The sequence below is a fragment of the Pelodiscus sinensis genome, chromosome 13 (genome assembly GCF_052426305.1).
Source record: "Pelodiscus sinensis isolate ZL-2025 chromosome 13, ASM5242630v1, whole genome shotgun sequence".
In the NCBI taxonomy this organism is placed as follows: Eukaryota; Metazoa; Chordata; order Testudines; family Trionychidae; genus Pelodiscus; species Pelodiscus sinensis.
Window position 1 is genome coordinate 21,350,883 of NC_143064.1, and position 19,004 is coordinate 21,369,886.

A 19,004-nucleotide genomic window follows, 5' to 3' on the forward strand; every position below is an offset into this window, starting at 1 on the left:
CGAGAAGTGGCGCTGCGGGACCAACCCGGCAGCACCCCAGCAGCTTTGCCCCAGGCGTCCCCAAGAGCAGCTGGGGTGCTGCCGGGTTGGTCTCGCCGCACCAAGGGTCGGTGCTACCGGACCAACCAGGCAGCACTCCAGCTGCTCTGCTGCAGGCGTCCCCGATTCAGCCGCTACTGAAACTGACCAGCAGCGGCTGAATCAGGGATGCCTGGGGCAGAGCCGGACTATCAGAAGGGGGGGCTATGAGGGGTCTCCCCATCCCACCCCACCCCAGACCCCTCATAGCCCCCCCTTCCGATAGTCCGGCATATTTGATAATCCGGCACCCCCTGGGTCCTAAAGGTGCCGGATTATCGGAAGTTTACTGTACCAATGTTTCTATTTCTGTGGGTTTCTCTTTTCTTCCTACAATTTGCAATGCTTGCAGTTTACTTAATTTATGGAAGCAACAAAAGGTGCGTTGCTAAACACTTACACCCTTGATGAATAATTTAGTAGTGATATAGTGGACCCTAAACAGCACATCTTTTCTGAATTAAAACTATCACAAGCTTCATAGTGTGTCTTCAGTGGAATAGTGAATTAAATTGTGAAACACACATACTGTAATACTAACTCTTATAGGCTATGTTTACACTGGCGGCTTCTTGCGCAAGAGTTCTTGTGCAAGAGGTCTTGCGCAAGAAAATGTCCACACTGCCATGTGCAAGCTGTGCTTTTGCATAAGAGCATCCATAGCAGTGTGGATGCTCTCTTGCACAAGAAAGCTCTGATAGCCATTTCAGCCATAGGGCTTTCTTGTGCAAGAAATCCCTCCCGAGCGTCCACACTGCCCTCTTGCGCAAGAGCTCCTGTGCAAGAAGACTTACACCTGTTAAAAAAGAGCATAGCTCTTGCGCAAGGAGCCATCTCTTATCACGCCATACTGTAAATTTCCTTGCACAAGAGCAGGTGGGCAGTGTAGACGCTCTGCGGATTCTTGCGCCACAATGGCCGTACTTGTGCAATAACCTGCAAGTGTAGACATAGCCATATAGTACTGTCCCTCTAATAAAAGCTATTATGCAACATTGTATGAAAATATTTTTTTAATTAAAACAATGCTGTACTACACCCTGAAAATTGTACATTAATCATAATTTGCTTGATAATTCAAAAAGCAGAGAATATTGTTTCTTTTATAAATTCACTGTCATCCTACAATTTAAAACATACAAAGTAGGTTTTAGGGTTTCTTAGTGTCATTTATAGTGGTATAAATTTGAGACTGCCCCTGTTTGCACCTGGAGACTGGGCCAGATCCAAACAAAAATGAGGTCCTGCTGTGGAAGAAACTGGGTGGTGAGCATGAAAGGAGGAAACCCCAGCTGAGATGAACACTGCAGGCTGAAAAGAGAAGAAATTTGCAGGCCTTCTGTAGTTACTAGGGAGCAGAAGACTGGGAGGAGCTTTGGGGAAGGGTCTGAAGGAAGGTCAAGGCAGGAAGACATCCATGGAGACAGCAGAGAGTTTAAGGGAGCAGACCGCCTGGCTGCTTGCAACAGGGTTCCTGGACTGGAACCTAGAGAAAAGGCATGGCCTAGGTTCCTCTACTGGTCTACTTGAAAAGATGATGCAGAAACACTGAAACAAGGAGAACCCTCTGGGAGGTGTTACCCTGCACAAGAGTGAAAGGACAATTCTGCAGAGTCTGGGAAGGGAGGAAGAGTCTGCAGAACAGGAAGCATAGCTAGGGGTGATTATTTGAATTTAGTTTACTGGATTATTGGACTTTCTTTACCCTGGAAGTGGTGGGATTAAGTGTCCTGGCTGGAGAGCTGAATCAGGAGGAGAAGAGAAACTACTACAGTGCTGGAACAGGTCAGGCTATAGGAGAGATTTAAATATATGCACAACCACAAGAGGATGTGCCAGGGTGAGTTCACTCTTCAACACACATTTTTGAGTTGGTTATCTATCTTAAATGTAAAATATGTCTCTTTATCACTAGATAAAAGAGAAGCTTTATGTAAGCTTACAAAAAGCTATTCTTCTGTTGCATATGGCTTCAACCATCTGAAAGCCCAACAGGCGTTACGACTTCAATCAATTAGTATTAATTAAATGTGGTGATCCAGAAAATACCAATTTGAAATAGAAAACAACTGAAAGTTGGTTCACAGCTGGAACTACTGTTACAATTACATTCCATGCACATCTGTTTTGGGAGTTTGTGTATCTTCAAGACCACAATAACACAAAATGATAATTTTGGTTAAACATCTGTGCCTCATAAAAGCAAAGTGAAGGCAGGAAGGGGAAAAAGGTAACAAGCAAGAAAGATGTAAATTTAAATAGTATTTTGTGGCTATACAAATTCATTATTTTTTCATTGTTTTACCTCAATTTGTATATTTAACAAACTTATTTGATCAAACTAAGGAGGTTATATGGTACACTGGCTTCAGTTAGTCTTAATACGGAATCAATGTTCCTCTTTTGAAGAATACTCTTGAACATGTGAGAGAGTTACAGGATTTTTTGTAATAATTTTATTGGCCTAGAACCTTTCATGACCATTCACTGCCTTACATTTGCATGTATTCTTCCATAAAAAAAAAATCAATATAGCAGATTATCTGCCTCTTTCAAAACTAATTGTTCAAATTGGTAATTGAGGGTTGGGCTTGGTAGAATATTATTTGCTAATTATATAAAAAAAATCCAGATTTCATTTCAAGACCTGAATTCCACACCATACCACAGATGAGACATTAACTTATTCTGTCTTTAGCAAAGTATATCTATCACAATGTAGTTTTTACTTCTGCCACAAAGTATTTTATTCTGACAGGTATGACAATTTCCTGTGTTAACTTTGGGGTATCAGAGTTAATCTCTTACATGCTAGACTGTGGACTGTGTCCACAGAGGAGGTGTAAATCTGGGTGTGTGCGCAAATGGGCTTTGAGTCAGTTACACCTCAGTTTCTCTCAAAGTTCCTCTCTATATGTAAAAAAAGAAATGAGAGAAGATGAAATGATCCCTCTGGAATGCCACACATGACACACAAGGCACAGTCAGCCCTCAACTCATGGAACCCCATTTAAGGGCAAAACTATTTTAGTGCTACCCTAGTTCACCTCTTTCTGAGTCTCACACATGGGTCAAGGACACTTCAATTAATTATGTCAGAAGTGGATCCGTCATGGCTCAAACTGAGCCTCCTCTTCATAAAGCCTTAAGAATGGTGATAGGGACAAATCAGTCTTCATCAGTTTTCTTCTATGGAGGGAGTCAAGGCCAGTGTATGCCAAAACTCATTACAGATTAACCTGTGATTAGCTAATACCAGTGCCAATCAATCTGGATTAGGGATATTAATGGCTAACCAGTTAACTGGTAAGCTTCACCCATAACCAGTGAGGCTTGCCAATTACGATTTACCAGGGGTGGGGGGGAGGGAAGGAGGGCTGGAGCAGACCCCCACCAGCCATGGGGCCCACTGCAGGCAGGAGTGCTCCAGCCTGGCTGGAGCAGCCCGTGACTGCACCAAGATCAGCCCCAGCACACTGCGGGCACGAACACTGCAGCCTGGCCAAAGCAGCCACCAACTTGCCCCCCCACCTTCCTGTTTAATCTTAACCAGTTAAACAACGTTTAACTGGTTAACTAATTAAATGGGATTTTACATCCCTAACCTGTACGGAATATTTAAACTGGGGAATCCCGCACTTTGTTGTGTCTATACACAAGCGCATTGCATACACCAGGCAATCATTGCATTCCTCCATTTCCATCCGACCGGTCTCCCTGTGTTAATGGCTACCATTAAACTGATCTTCAATCTGTTGATATAGGTGGATAGGTGGTAGATCAGATGGTACTAGCTAAATGGCATGGGTTCCACGTGCCCCCCATTTCCTCCTCCTGGTTTCCTGGCTTTCTCCTAAACCAATGTTTCTTCCCACTGATGCATTACACATTCTCTGAAATTCTGGAATTATGGTGTTCAAAAGTTATGTTACATCCAAAGAGAAAAATGTCAACAAGTTTAAGCCTTACAAGATCTGCCAAATGTAAATTTCAACTACAAGCCTGTCAATTACAGTTCCTCATATTTTTACATTCCCTATCCCAAGTAAATCTTTTATAGCTGCTAAAAATATTCATGTACAATAAAAGGGAGTTGTAAAAAGCAGTACAGGGGAAAACTTATGCTGGACAATACTGTGTTATTGCCTGAATTCTATAACTTAAGTATTCAAACAGTATATATTTAACCCACCTTCATACCAATGATCCTGAAAATTCACTCACTCAGACAAAAGATTACTACAGACTATAAAAGCATGGCCAAGGAGACTGAAATGAAAAGCTTGGGCTTTTTAAAAGGCCAGACGCTGCTGCCCTGAAAGTTAATGGGAGTTTTCCCATTGACTTAATAGAACACAACTGAGCCTTAAATTATAAAGTGATATTTTTTGTCTGGTTAGTAATTTAGCATTCAATTTCTGCACAAACTGTTAAATGTATAGTTCATATTTTCAGGAGATTATACTTAAATTAACTGAAATGTTTCCTTATCTCAAAGCACAAAATCTGAGCACTAAAATGTGGATACTTGTTAAGCAGCTATAAATATTGGCTTACAGATTATCCTAAATTGTAAAATATAGATATAATATCCATGAACTTTCATTCCATAATTCCACCCGTTTTGAAACTCCTCACAGGTTTCATCCACTTTCCAAAAAGCAAAATTCTAAAGGGTCTCCCCCGAATGTCAGAAATGCATCCCTACAACACACGAGTTTTGTGAAGCTGTGTGCAACAGTTCTTGGCAACCTACATGTTTTCAAAATGTATTTTCACACATTTGTACACTTTCACAAGCCTGGTAAGAGTTTGTGGATGAGAAAACAAGTCAGTGCTTCAGTAATGAGAGAACACAGAGGGGTTTGACCTAACTAATGAGGCAGCAGGGAAAGCAAAGATCTCCACAGACAAAGCACAGCTGCTGCTCTTTGCAGTCAAGAATCAGCAGTTTAGTCAAGGGGGAAAAGCCTCTCTTTGTGGAGAAGGGAGCTGAACTGCAGAATGCATCCTTAGCACAGAGGAGAAAGGGAAGTTTACTCAGCTTGCAAACTGTGCAGGAACTTCTGGGGACAAACAACAGGCAGCACCAATTCTTTAACAAAATGTGTACAAATAAAGTGTCCAACACAACAGTTACAACCTATTAGAGGACTGAAAAGAGTTGCATTATTTGAAAAGGGTGTCTCCTCCTTTTCCTATGCTTTATAAAGATGAAATGTACATTTTTTTCACTAGACTTTGCACCAGCATCTCGCCATCTAGGTTGCTGTGACAATGTCTGCAAGCTGCTGCTCTAGAAATAGTAGGAGAATACTTGTTGTCTCCTAAAAGACTGAAGCTATTTTAAAAAATCTTAACATAGCGAGCTTTAAAAAAAGGAAGAAGTCAAACCTTTAAATCCCCAGATATTAACTAATTTAAATTACTTGACTCTTTAAAGTCACTAAATCGAACCAAACTAATCTCAAATCACATTTCTTCTGTTTTTGGCTACTAGTTGAACTGAAAATAAGAAGATGATTTGTGGAGAAAAAGTAATTTCTAAAATTAATTTAGTTATCCACAAAATATACTCAAACCATTTACTCTACCAATGCTGTTTCGTTGAGAAGTTTTTCCCCCTGACTTTAAATAAATTGCAGCCTTCCATGTAAAATGTGTTTCTAACATAGCTTTTCATTACAGATCACTGCAAACACTACTTAGACATCAATTAAACTAGTATTTGAATTGAGGAACGACTTGCAACTTATTAGACTTGGAATTTATTTCACCCTGTGATATTATAGAAGTTTATGACATTAAATGCTGTACATATTTAAAGTCATGCTGTTTATAGAAGTATCTCTTTTTCCCACTAAATCAAAACAGATCCAGGCCAAAGTAAATTTGCTCAACTGAAAACTGAATGAAATATAAGAAAAAGAGTTAATACTGTTCACTTGAGTGAAGTCTGAGTTCCACCCTGATGAAAGAAGCCTGGTTTAAATGTAGTTTCAGACACTGAATTACATGATATGTTAGCAATTACTGTCTGCACAAAGGCCCTTCCCAGTGAAGCTCATACAGCAGTGTCTGTCAGATGGATAAGCTCCCCAAAGCAGTTAGGCGTGCTTATGGTTGTCAAAGTGCTCTTCAACAACTGTTAAAGAGTTACAAGAGTTCTTGTAGAAGTTATTTACATGTAGTACCTCTCAAGCTGTAAGATTAATTAAGGGCCCACTGTCTTGCTATAGTAAAAATAAAGGATTATACCAGCACTATAAGATAACAGATGTGAGTTTAAACTATTGGGCTTTCCCTGTCTGGGTTAACTGAAAAGCATGTTTACAAAATGTATATATAAAGCCTGTGCATACCTCTGCCATATTTCTCAATTTGTCTTCTTAAAGCAGGGGTGGGGAACCAAAGTCCCGGGGGCTGGATGCAGCCCCCAGTTTTCCTGGATCTGGCCTCTGCGGCTGAGGGCTCCCCCAGCATTGGGAAGCCTGTGCTGGTGCTCCAGCCCATCCGCCTTTTCCCCCTGCTGTTCCTTCAAAATCTACTATACTAGGCTCTGGTGTCCAAGGGGAATGTGGGGAGTGTCTTTCTCCTTCTCAGTAGGGAGTTGCATCAGTGAGGGGTTTGTTTGTGGTGGTGTTTTGGTTTGGTTTTTGTTTGTTAGTTTTGGGGAGGTGGGGTTTTTTTTTGCACTTCTTACTTGTGTGTGGCCTCCGACCCAAAAAGGGTCCCCACCCCTGTCTCAAAGGCTAGAATGTAATCAACTAGTCCTTGTGAAGGTGAAATTAATAAATCTATCAAAAAGACTACATTTTTGAAATTTTGAAGTGGAACAGAGTGAAACAAAAAATTCACATACAACCATACAAAAGTTGCAAACTGCATTGTAAAAGTGATGTTTCTAAGAAACAAGATATGACAGGTTTTCTAAATTATACCCCTAAAATATCATTGATGTCTCAAGCACCAGACTTTCAACTGTTGTTTATAAAACAGATCAACAGGATTTTTTTTATTAGTTAAGAATTAGCTCCACCAAAAACTTCCTTTGCCAGCATCAGCAAATATACACCCTCTCGGAAGACTGTTAAAGGTGAAAGAGAAGAGTGCTTTAAAAAAATTAAGAAGTGACCGCCCTGAGTATAATTGAGTCTAAAATGGTTCAATTTAAAAAGATATTTCGAAAAGGGTTGAAAACTTGTACACACATCTGTCATAAAAGTAGCCCAATTTTAAAGTTTATGAACTTAAGAGCCCCGCCAAACAACTTCAGAGATCAGATAGCCCCTGCTGAAACTGGGAATGTGAACTGAACTCCCAATCTATGAAAGGCTCACAATAACTGCTAACGGCCTGTTTGGTAAGGAGAGCAGGGGCAGAAACATGGGAAATTAAGTTTCTGGACTGCTCAGGCTGAATTTATTCAGGCTTCAGACACTTTCTGATACAGTACTTAACATTTTGAGGTCTGCTTGAGCGCCAGAGATGAGTACACAAATTTCACCTTCCAAGAACTCTTTGGCTACCTCATTATGCAGCTCTATAATAGAAACAAACTTTTAAATTCATGGTCTCAACATGGAGAGATTTTAGAAACCGCTTACATCTGTTGGCACTGTATAAAAATCTAACGAAGTTAAGAGCATGTATATTTTAAATCTCATTATTCTGACTGGAGCACAGCCAATTCAATTTCAAAGGCGACAAGGTCCTACTGAACAGTGAGAACATTGTCCTTTGGATCCTGGTCCATTATACCCAGTTTGTGACATTTCCTGTGCATATAACCTCGAGTGCCAGAGAGAAGCAGAATGGATGAGGTGCTTAGACAGAAAAACTTAAAGAGGCCTCTATCCCACCTTCCCCTCTACACAAAGCAGTAAAGTTTAGAGCTCTCAACAGCTTGTGTGGAATTTTGAGAGCCCTTTCTTTATCCTCTTGCAACTCCGGAAAGTTAAGGAAGAACTGTGGATCAAATAAAACAACTCACTAATGCAAATCAAGCTTTTCAATTTACCGTATTTTCCGGCGTATAAGATGACTTTTGATGCTAAAAAACATCCCCCAAAAATCGGGGGTCGTCTTATACGCCGGGTATACAGGCGGCGGGGCAGCCCAGGCGCGCCGGGGCTGTCCCGCTGCCGGGGCGTCCTCAGAGGCTTTGCTCCCGGTGTCCCTGGTCTGCTGGAGACGGTCCCCAGCAGACCAGAGGCACTGGGAGCAAAGCCGAAGCGGCGGCAGGGTGCCGCGCTTCTGAGGCTTTGCTCTGGCAAAGCCTCAGAGGCGCGGGGCCCCGCCGCTGCTGCGGCTTTGCTCCCGGTGCCTCTGGTCTGCTGGGGAGCATCTCCAGCAGACAAGGGACACCGGGAGCAAAGCCGGGGAGGCGGAGGGGCTCTGGGATATAAGACGAAAACCTATCTTTTAACTAAAAAATTAGGGGGTCGTCTTATACACCCAGTAGCCTTATACGCCGGAAAATATGGTATTACTGAATTTGTTCTCCTAGCATACGACCACTACTCTTCAATCTCCACCAGCCCAATCTGTCTTACAATTTTATATTTGGATTTTTAACAACCAAAACCACATCATATTTACACAGATAAGCACAGTTTAGCTGGTACAATCCTGTCTCCCCTACTCTTCACCTCGCATCTAAGTTGAGGGGAAACACCCTACTGTATATCTAAAGAAACATTAAATAGCTGATGCAAACAAGCTGAAAACCCGGCATAAATACACCCACAAGAAACATGCATCTGACGAAGTTGGTCTTTGCCCACGAAAGCTTATGCTCCAACACTTTGGTTAGTCTATAAGGTATCACAGGACTCCTCGCCGCCTCCACAAGAAACAGTGAGTAACTTTCATGCCATTCTGGTGCCAGAGACAAACTAAATCAGTGTCTCAACATACACCAATTCCTTCTGTCTCTTTCAAAAAATCAGTTTGAGACAACTTCCATTTTTGCTACTTTCTTTATAAGTGACTGCATATTAATGTCTTGTACTTTCCAGTCTCTACCCTTAGACAGCGACAAGACAGAACTTCTCTGGCACAATTCTATTACCATTCATACATTGACAGTGTTTTATAAATCAACGAGTCACAAAAAAATCTGCATTAAAAGCAACTTCCATTCACAAAGGTTTGAGGAAATTTTAAGAACTCCTCTATCATCCAAAGTGGCACAACTAAAGTGAGTTCTGTGAGGAAGAATATGGGTTTATAACATTGATCCAGTTTGGCAACTAACGGGAGATAGTCCCTGTAATGAAGTTTAGTGCTTTAGCCAACTCTAGGGGAAAAATAACTTGGAAAACAGTAATTCCGGTTTCAAAGTCTCCTCTCCACTCTCCAAAATATTAAGTAATGACTGAAGTCAGCTAGATGTCTAAGGGTACGTCTACACTACACGTTTATTTCAGAATAAGCTTATTTTGAAATAGCACGTGTACACTACAGGGAAGCCTCAAAATTAGTCCGACACAGGCTTCCCTAATGTGGACGTGCTACCTCAATTTAGAGCCCCAGGTGGCACTGGGGAGTAATTACTCTGAATGGCACTGAGGAGGACCTATTTCAAACTAGTAGCAGTGGAGCATCCACATTACTGCTATTCCAAAATAGCTATTTCAGAATAGGTGTTATTCCTCATGGAATGACATTTACAGAAGTTGGAATAAGCCATCCGTTATTTCGAATTTATTCTGAAATATCGGAATTGCTGTGTAGACTCTTGCATTGTTATTTTGGAATTACGTCCATTATTCCAAAATCATGCTGCTGTGTAGATGCACCCTGCCAGAGCCCAGAGGTTAAACTCAGCTGAAATTCTGGCTTTGAATTAAGAAGGTATGCTCCAAGTGTGATGGAAGGAAACTGTAGGAAGAACTTGAAATGCTCTAAAAGCATCATGGGAAAGGACTGGAGTCCCAACTTGCACAGCTCCTCTCAGACAGTACTCTGGAAAGACTGAGTGATCACTGGATGTCCTAAGTTGTCCCTGAACACACACTGAATTGAGAACTACAGCACACCCAGGGATTCCATATGCCCACCCAGCAGCCTTCGCTGCTGCTGGCACCACCCTGTGTGCGCCTAGGAGCATAGGGACCAACTTCCAGATTTCCTGGCTGATGCTCAACCTCCCATTCCATCCCAGGTCTCTTCCTCCAATGCCCCATCTCTTCCCACCTCTGTTGCGTCCTATAAACAACTGGTGCCTCCCCATAATGGGGGGGGGGGGGTTGATCTAAAGGGCAGGTCACATGTTCTGTCTCCCCCTGCCCTATGTTACCTGTGTGCGCATGGTGGGGCAGATTCTTGATCTTCCTCCAGCGCTTGTGTTCCCCGGCTTGTTTTGTCACCCCCCCCTCACGGGCAGCAGCCAAGGTAAGGAGCAGAAGGGAGCCATTTTCAACAGCCACTCCCAGTTGCTGCTCTGCAGCCCTACCAAGTAGCTGCCTCAGTGAGCCTGGCTGCGGAGGACCTGGCTTGGCTGCTGGGGCCCTGGCCTCTGAGCCTTGGCTGAGAATAAAAGTCACCTTCTCAGCTAAGCACTCTCATGCAGATACTGCACAGGGCTGCAGAGCAGCATCTCAGCTGCTGGTCCCACCCCTTCTACATCTTAACAGCTTGCTCTCTAATTTTGCCTTCTAAAGAAATATATAATATGATGGTGTAATTCAAGCAATAGTTTTTTGAAATGATGGCATGCACACGATTTCATAGTAATAACACAAGCAACTACTGAATAGACTGAATCATATGCAATAAGTAGACTCAGTTGGATAAGTAAAGGTTTCTATGCCTTATCTAAATTTAAATGATTTGTTCTGTTGGTTTATATTACAATCCAAATAAAATAAATTCAAGCTATATAAGGTAAATCTAAAAATTTGTCTTAAAGTAGTCCTACTTATAAAGGTCATATCTAAGAAACATTACTTGGCTCAAATAGATTTTATAAATGTGACGTGGTGCCAAACTCAGTAAAGTCAGCCTTGCACTCAGATCAGCAGGTACGTCCAACAGAGCACATATGCATGTTCCTGATTGTTAGTTCATTGTTAGATTGTTAGACAGGCATACTTTCAATACCAGAATAATAATTTTGTCTGTCATGACCTTCCCATTTCTTAACTGAAGTAGTGATACGTATTTTTTTTTAAAAAGAAGGGTGCTAATCTGACACCTTCACCTGACACTTTAGCATAAGTAGTAAGACCCAATTAATTATGTTTTTGAAACAAAGTAAATGGTTTCCTACTTTGCCAATAGAAGGACTCTGGAAGTGTTCAATGAATTTTTTCTAATGTCTTCCATCTTGTAAAGCAAGCACTGCTACCTCAGACATGCTAACACTCTAGCCTCATTTTCCTTCAATAGTTTAAGTAATGTATTAGCCATTCTGTAAAATCAGTAGCAATTCCTAGCAAGACATTAATAGATATGATAAATTTTGTTACATACATTTAATGATAGAAAGCACTACTTAAAACTGTTGAACAAAGCCAGGTAGCTTCTCTGTCATAATGAGATCTCACATGCAGAAAGCAGTTTAATTTCAAAAGACATTTAAGGTAAGCAACACAAAATAACAAAATTGGAGGAACAAGCAAGAATGAATGTAACACCTGATTATATAAAGTACATTGCTTTCTCTAATTTATGCAGAAAATGTCAACTAGTAACATAACTGATGTGAAACAAAAAACTGGCTTACGGTATATTCTGCAAACCTAAACAAATTTCTACTCAACTCAAAATCAGCTTGCCTATGGAAGACTCACTGTCAGGAACTGTTTAAGTCACAAATGTTAAGGAATGGGGTTTATATATAAAACCCATTCCTTACTATGCTTGCCAACTAACCTGTAGTGCTCCTTCCCTTTATTCAAATGCAGTCATTAAACTGGAAACTCGGACTTCATTTCATGAACTGGCAGGGCCTAGAATATGCTGAGATGATGCACACTGCACTGTGCAGGAAAAAAAATGAGCCTCGTGGCTCAAACTGCAAGAATAACAAAAGTTGATTCTAAATGGAACTCATTTCAACTCTGTAAGATTAAGCTGGAGGCACAGTTACCCTGGCTATCCTTGTTGTTGTGTGTTAATGGATCAGGCTATATTGTGGACTGGTAGAGCCCTGAACTTAGAATGGGGCTTAGGGTGTGGTGAAAGAGAACAAAGATATATAAATCCACGGAGTGTAATACCTGGAAATGGTTGTGTGAAAAAAGGTGGTCCAAAAACTGAAGAGATGTAATGGAAGATATACATTAATCCAGCAGTCACCAACCAGTAGCTCGTGATCTACCAGTAGATCTTGGAGCCTCTGACAGGTGATCCTGACTGGTTTGGCCAGGAAGCAATCAAACACTGGCACTGTAGTTGCCCCTCCACCTACTGTCATGCTGCTCCTGCCCTCTGACTTGGAGCTGCCACTCTTGGAGCCTCCTGTTTGCTGTGCAGGGTGTGGGAGAGAGTAGGGGGTGTGGGCTGATACCAGGGTGCCCCTCCTCCCCCCACTTCTGTACCTATCTCCACACAAAGAGAAGGAGATGGACTGAGCTTGGCAATGCAAATCTTTGTCACTCACACTCTGTGTGTTCCTCTGTCAGTCACTCTCACAAACACACACTGTCCTTCCCTCTCAGTTCCTTATCCAATACATACATGGGGGGTTCTTACTTCTTTTACTGCTTGTGAAGTGGATTATTTTTTATTTTATCCCCACCCTGCACCTCCTGCCCACAACTTGAGTCCCTCTGCACCCAAACTCCTTCCCAGAGCTTGCACCCTGAAACACCTCCTGGACCCCAATCCCCTACCCTGGGCTAAGCCAGGAGCCCCTCCCACACTTCAAACTCCTTGGCTCAAGACCAAAGCCTGCACCCCAACTCCCTACCCCAGGCTGATGACAGTGAGTGAGAATGGGGGAGGAAGGGGAGATGGAGTGAGTGGGTGAGGCCTTGCAGAAGGGGTGGAGCAGAGGCAGGGCTTTAAAGAAGTGGGGGGAGAAAGGTGGGCAAGGGTATTTGGGTTCGAGGTAGATCTTACATTGCACTTAAATTGGAAAAGTGATCTTGTGTTTAAAAAGGTTGGAGACCCCTGCATTAATCTATATACTGACATTAAGATATGAACAAAAGCAAAGTGCTGAAGGGAAAAAAAGCAGAAGATAAATATACATCTTCTTGCAAAATAATTTGAATCCTCTTTCACTGCTATCACCTATTCAAGTGTTTGTAATATGAAAATGCTGCGCTCACACTGAAATGTTTTGTTTCCTTATAGTAGAGTGGGAGAAGAGAACTAACATTTTTCATGCAGGTGGAGGGGAAAATAAGAATATAATGGTTTTCATTATCAATTAAAAAAAACTATTGAGTGATAAAGGCCAATTGTTGCCTTTACTGGTGTTTTAAATACAATCTACGCCTAAAATTAAGTTTTAAGAGGAGATAATTGTATAGCACTTGCCCCTTCCTTGGATTTTGTAGCTAGAGTCTCAGTTTCATCCTTTTATTCTTGTTCTTCCACAGATAGCATAGAGTGTTGAACAGGCCTCCCTCTAGAGTCAGCAGATACTACTGGGATGGTTGTTAGACAACATAAGATACATCTTTTCTCAGAGCAGAAGTGCACTGTGTGCACTCCCAGACCTCTGCTAATATAAGGCACGAAGACTACATTTTGTTCCTAATAGGGACATACAGGTAGTAGCCTACAATGCCAGTCCACTTCAGGTTTGTGGGCTTGCAATATCAACTTTTTTTTAAATGGTTCTCTCTGTCACAATCAATTTTCCTTTTTCTGCCTCTTGTTACTAGTTGCCTCCCCAGGAATATACACAACTTGTGTTAGAAGTCTGAGGAGGAACATCAGTGTGAAACTGATGTAATTATAGTTTTACGCCACTGTTCTCGATATATCAAGAAGAAATTGTTTTGTACTATGTTAGTTTAATCTGCCTTTCAGCTATGGTATGACCAGAGAGGGAAATAAACAATGAATTATAACCAAATGAACAAGTAACTAAAATTTTACTAGAAAATAATTTTAGTTTACTCAGCACCTCAACTGTAAGTCTTCACTGCCAAAACCTAAGTCTTACTGCTGAACATAATACATGAAAAAGTTTTGTCAACCTGTTCTGAAATGATGTAGTAACCTGCTTCGAAGTTCAGTGTATTTTCTTGATGAAGCTGCAAAACACAAGGTAATTTTTCATAATCTGGATAGTTTTATTTTATTGGATTACTCAATTCATACAGTAAGTCTGAAGGATTGCTTTTCCATGGAATAGTTCTTAACTCAGACAATATTAAATATTACAAGGTCTCTGAAAGAGGCTGGATTTATTTTTACCCAGCTAGCCTTTTGCTAGACTCATGTCAATCACTACATTCAAACTTTTACTCAGACTCAGAGGGCAGAAGGGACCACCGTGATCATACAGGCTGACTTCCTGAACATTGCAGGCCACAGAACCTCACCCACCCCTTCTTTCATAAAGTCCTGCCACAATCCAGATCCTTCCCCTCCCGCACATACGTATGTATTTGTAAAGAAAATTGAATTTTACAAAATAGATTTAATTAGAAATGGGTATTCTCAACCCTTCCTCACGACTTGGGAAGATGCATCCAATTAATGGTGAGTCATTCCATATCAGAAATGTCCTGTTTAGATCATACTGGCAATACCACTAATAAACTACACTGCTCAATATGTAGAACAACTATTTTTTCTATCACATTACTACCTTTTTCAGTCCAAAATTGTAAAAGGAGGTTTCCAGACTTGTGGACATGGCTTCCAGGAAGGGTAGGGTGAGAGAAAGCTACTCATTTTGGATTGCCAGATCCACTATACTTACTTTAATTAAAAGAAATCTAATTACTGTGTACAGTGAAGAGCAGAGGAAATCAGAAATCACCTGCAGAACTAATGAAGTCTGATAGCCTAATATGCCAAATGTTACTGACATCTTTATCTCAGCCAAATATAAAAGAAAGCTAATATACACTGATTAGCACTGATATTCTTATTCCGCAAAACCACAGCCAACTGACATGTTAGAAAAGTTAGTAGTCTCTTAGTATGGAACTCCATGTTCTGAAAAAGAAAGTCTAGCTTTAAGTGGGTTTCAATCATCCGATGAGAGTGCTTTTTTCACCTTTAGTCAGAAAAGGTTGTAGATTCTCGGGCTCTACAAAAATCCTTGTCCATCCATAGTTTGGAAATTACTAGACAGGCTTAGAATGAATCAAGAAGGCACCATTTGTAAGAGCTTCCTCTTTCCTAAAACAGCTGAATAAGATTTCTTGAAGGCAACATGTGACCAAGGTCAAGAGGGGCTTTGCCTAGAACTTTGTTCTTTGACTATTTTGATCCAATACCATTCTCAGGTGCAGATGGCCCGTTTTTGTGCTGTTTGCCCTATGGATTAGTTTCCTTCAAAGTATTTTCAATAATTTTTCTTTGCTTTTGGGGATTTTATCTTCCTCAAGAGTGTCATAGTCCACATACTGTTTAACTAATTAGAACATCCTACTTTCAGATCCCATCTGAGGATCTCTTCTCATCTGATTCTCCACATTTCTCTTTGGGAAGTTTCCTTGTATAAAAGGCTGACAGCTACTTCCACAATAATTTTTCTTTTTTTCCTTCCCTCAGTAAAAGAGAGCTTGTCCGGGATATGCACATAACCCACTCAAAGTTTCTATGCTAAACAGAAATTCACCACAATCTCATGCTAACCAATGTAAATCAATACTTTTGGCACATCTGCACCATCAAATTCCAGAAATATACTCAATCCCCGTGGCCATATGTAAAATGTTTCTATCGTATTGAAAACTGATTTAAAAAACCCCACAAGTTTGAGAGATTTCCTATTAAAGATAATGGAGGAATCCAGTAGAACTAGTAAAGATTTTCGAACAAGTAGTAATTAAGTATGTCCACTGTATTATAAAGAGCCCTATTTCACAAAATAGGCTAGCTTTTACTTTTTAAGTTATAAGGTTTCCCTTCATTTGAAAAAATACTGAGCTGTAGTCACATTCTTCGATGCTCAAATTTGATACCATCTTCCCATTAAAACCTCTTTCTGAATATTTTAGTGCAGATTTTCAATATTAGCTGTCCATTTAAATAATGAATTAAAGCTATTTTGATGTTCTTATGTTAGGTGCCACTTTTCATATTTTTGTTACCCTTTCCAACTTCTGAATTTGGGATGTGATAAGTATTTTCCAAGCATCTTCTGCATCTAGGAAGGGTATGGTGTCACACAACTCCTGGACAATGAAAGACTACAAATGACACTGCAGTTAACTTAAATACCCTTCCATGGATTCTCTCAAGATTAGGTAATCTGGCCTCTTCACATCCATTTCCACAGGTTTCCCAATTCTATAGTATTTACAGTATTCCAAGTGCCTCCTCATGTTTTCATCATCTTTCACAGTTTTATTGTTTTACATGAAACTTCATTTCTCTGTTTTGACTTCTTCATCCTAGTCTCCGATGGAGTTTTCTGCACAAGCCTGCAATACTTGACTCAAAACAGCAGAATATAATTTTAGACTTAAAGCTCTTTGGAAGTTTTTCACTGCCTGTACAGTTCCTAGTATGATGGGTCTTTACACTTCTTTAGAATTCTAGGCACAATGTTATACATATACTACTATTAACAACATATAAAGCATGTCTTGTTTTAATGATCATTTTGATTGCAGAGTCTTTTAACAAATCATAGTGAGAGATGTTCCAGATATTATAACTGATACAATGAAGACAGCTAGGTTTTCTCCAAGTTTGAGGCACACAAACAAATGAATAGTTGAGCTGTTAAGTCTGAAGTAGCCTTAGGATTTGACTGGCTTAATCATTCATACAGAGAGTCATGACTGTACTCCATTATGACAACAGCTAATATTAGCAGTGTGGAGTTTAACAAAAGAAGAAGATCCAACACTGGAAGCAAGTCTCCAAACTCAAGTGGTCTAGAAATACCAAGTACATGGAGTAATAGGGGATGGGATGGTAAGCACTGTAGGAGTCCACATTCACCAGAACATATTTTCCATTTTGAAATGGTACAAACTGGTACAGTGAACTGTAATAGAAATTTTAACAGCAATCCCACACATCCTTTGGAGAACCTAAAATCACAAATAATCAGAAGAAACCAAGTACAATGCCTACTTAAAGCTCTAGTGATGTATTTATTTTTTTCACCCTATGAAAAAGGAAAACACACTAAGGTGAATGGTTTGGGGTGTGGGTCAAAAATAAAGGATTATGCTGAGGAAGGACATCACTTACCTCCCTAGTCCAGAAGTTTCCCACTCAAGGGCTGGGGTGTATCTGAAGAGTAACATGTAATGGAAATTTGTAGGATTAAATTAACTGCAGCTGATTGGAAGCACCTGATGGAGAAGAGGTGAGAATACCTGCTGTTTTAGACCTGTGAATATGATAATCCCCAAAACTGGCTTTCTGGTGTTCTGCCCTCAAGTTAACTATTAAGATCAGAAGGTTTTTATCCCCTGGGGAAAAAAACTACTGAGTCAGTTACAGTAAGTTGCTGGAAAATAGTATTTTAGACAAAGAAAGAGTCCAGCTGTGGTTTTAATTAAAGCTATTAATACCACAGTACCAGTGGTTACAGAGCAGAGAAATTTAGATAGTGCCAAAGGAGTTAACAATTTTGGCTAACAAGTTCAGAAACAAAGCAATCACAAAATACAGGTTATTTAGTCTCCTACTGAGATACTCAAATGCAGAAGCTGAAACAATGAAAACCAATTCTTACCTAGTAAGTGTGTACTCCCTGAGTCCTGAATGTAGGTTCATGGCTGAAAAGGTACCTATGCATCCACGCAATCGTTTATCTCGACCAATCTTCCACGTTACAAACAGCGGGCTGTTTCAGAGAAAAAGAAAGGGTATGTCTGACTGCAGAATTCTTACAAGTGTTAAAATATTGGTAGTCAATGTGGTATTTCAATAACCTGGTATTTCAATAACCTAGTGTTTCTCTGTGTGACTGAACAGGGCCTACAAATATGCTGCTTCTGCTTTGGCCATACTATTCAGAAGCCTATTTTATTGTTTCTATTTGTCTGCTCTAGAAAGTCCCATGTCAGATACAAATACTGTACTGAAAACGAGATTACACTCTAGCTACTATACTCAATGGCTAGAGAAGCAATCTCTTGCTTCCTGACATGATGCATTTTGTATTTTCACTTATCTTCAATTAGATTCTCCCGAGAAGGGAAGAAATCTTCCTTCAGACATCTCTCTGCTATAGAAGGGCAGATCTTATGAGACCTCCACAGAACACAGGATAATATCCCATTCATTACTGGTTCTACAGAAAATCCTTGCTCTTAATTGTGACCTGAGCACTAACAGAATCCCCTGTAAAGCAGGCAAAAGGCTTTTAAGGACAGATGCTCTCTAGATTTTAAAATAGAATCCTGTACAAAGCAAATTTTCTCCATGATAGCCAAGTCTCTCTTGGTTAATGGCCTAGCTTCTGAAAGACGATAACCAGTAGTGCAAAGGCCGGAGTACTATCTTCTCTGTAAATCGTCTAATTCAGCAGCCAACACTCATTATCTGAGCTCAACATAAATCTTAATCTGTGCATGTGTAACAAATTTGCTAATTAACTCCTCATCCCCCAAAATACCCTACTCTAAATAGTAAGTTTTTGTAAGGTTGGTCTTAACCCCTATTAGTCCCACATTCACCATTCAGAAATGTCAAGAATGAAAAAAAAAAAAAAGCCTAATTGTTTTTGTTTTTTTAAGGAAGCCTCATTAGGGGCAACATGGATTACTGACTTCCACCAGCAACACTGAACCACTTTTGTGGTGATCCTTGCATCCTAT

General features: G+C 40.4%; 1 protein-coding gene across 5 annotated transcripts in view; it reads right to left on the reverse strand.

The window, feature by feature from the left end:
• The window catches only part of AMMECR1 (AMMECR nuclear protein 1), a 157,290-nt gene that overhangs the window by 37,638 nt on the left and 100,648 nt on the right, over positions 1–19,004 (reverse strand). For 4 of the 5 annotated variants that reach the window (XM_075940919.2, XM_089781852.1, XM_089781849.1 and 1 more), the window contains one exon: positions 17,918–18,028. The exons of the other annotated variant lie outside the window; for it this stretch is intronic. In XM_075940919.2, the coding sequence (XP_075797034.1) occupies positions 17,918–18,028 (111 nt within the window). The remainder of the gene's footprint in view (positions 1–17,917; positions 18,029–19,004) is intronic. 5 annotated transcript variants of the gene reach the window in all.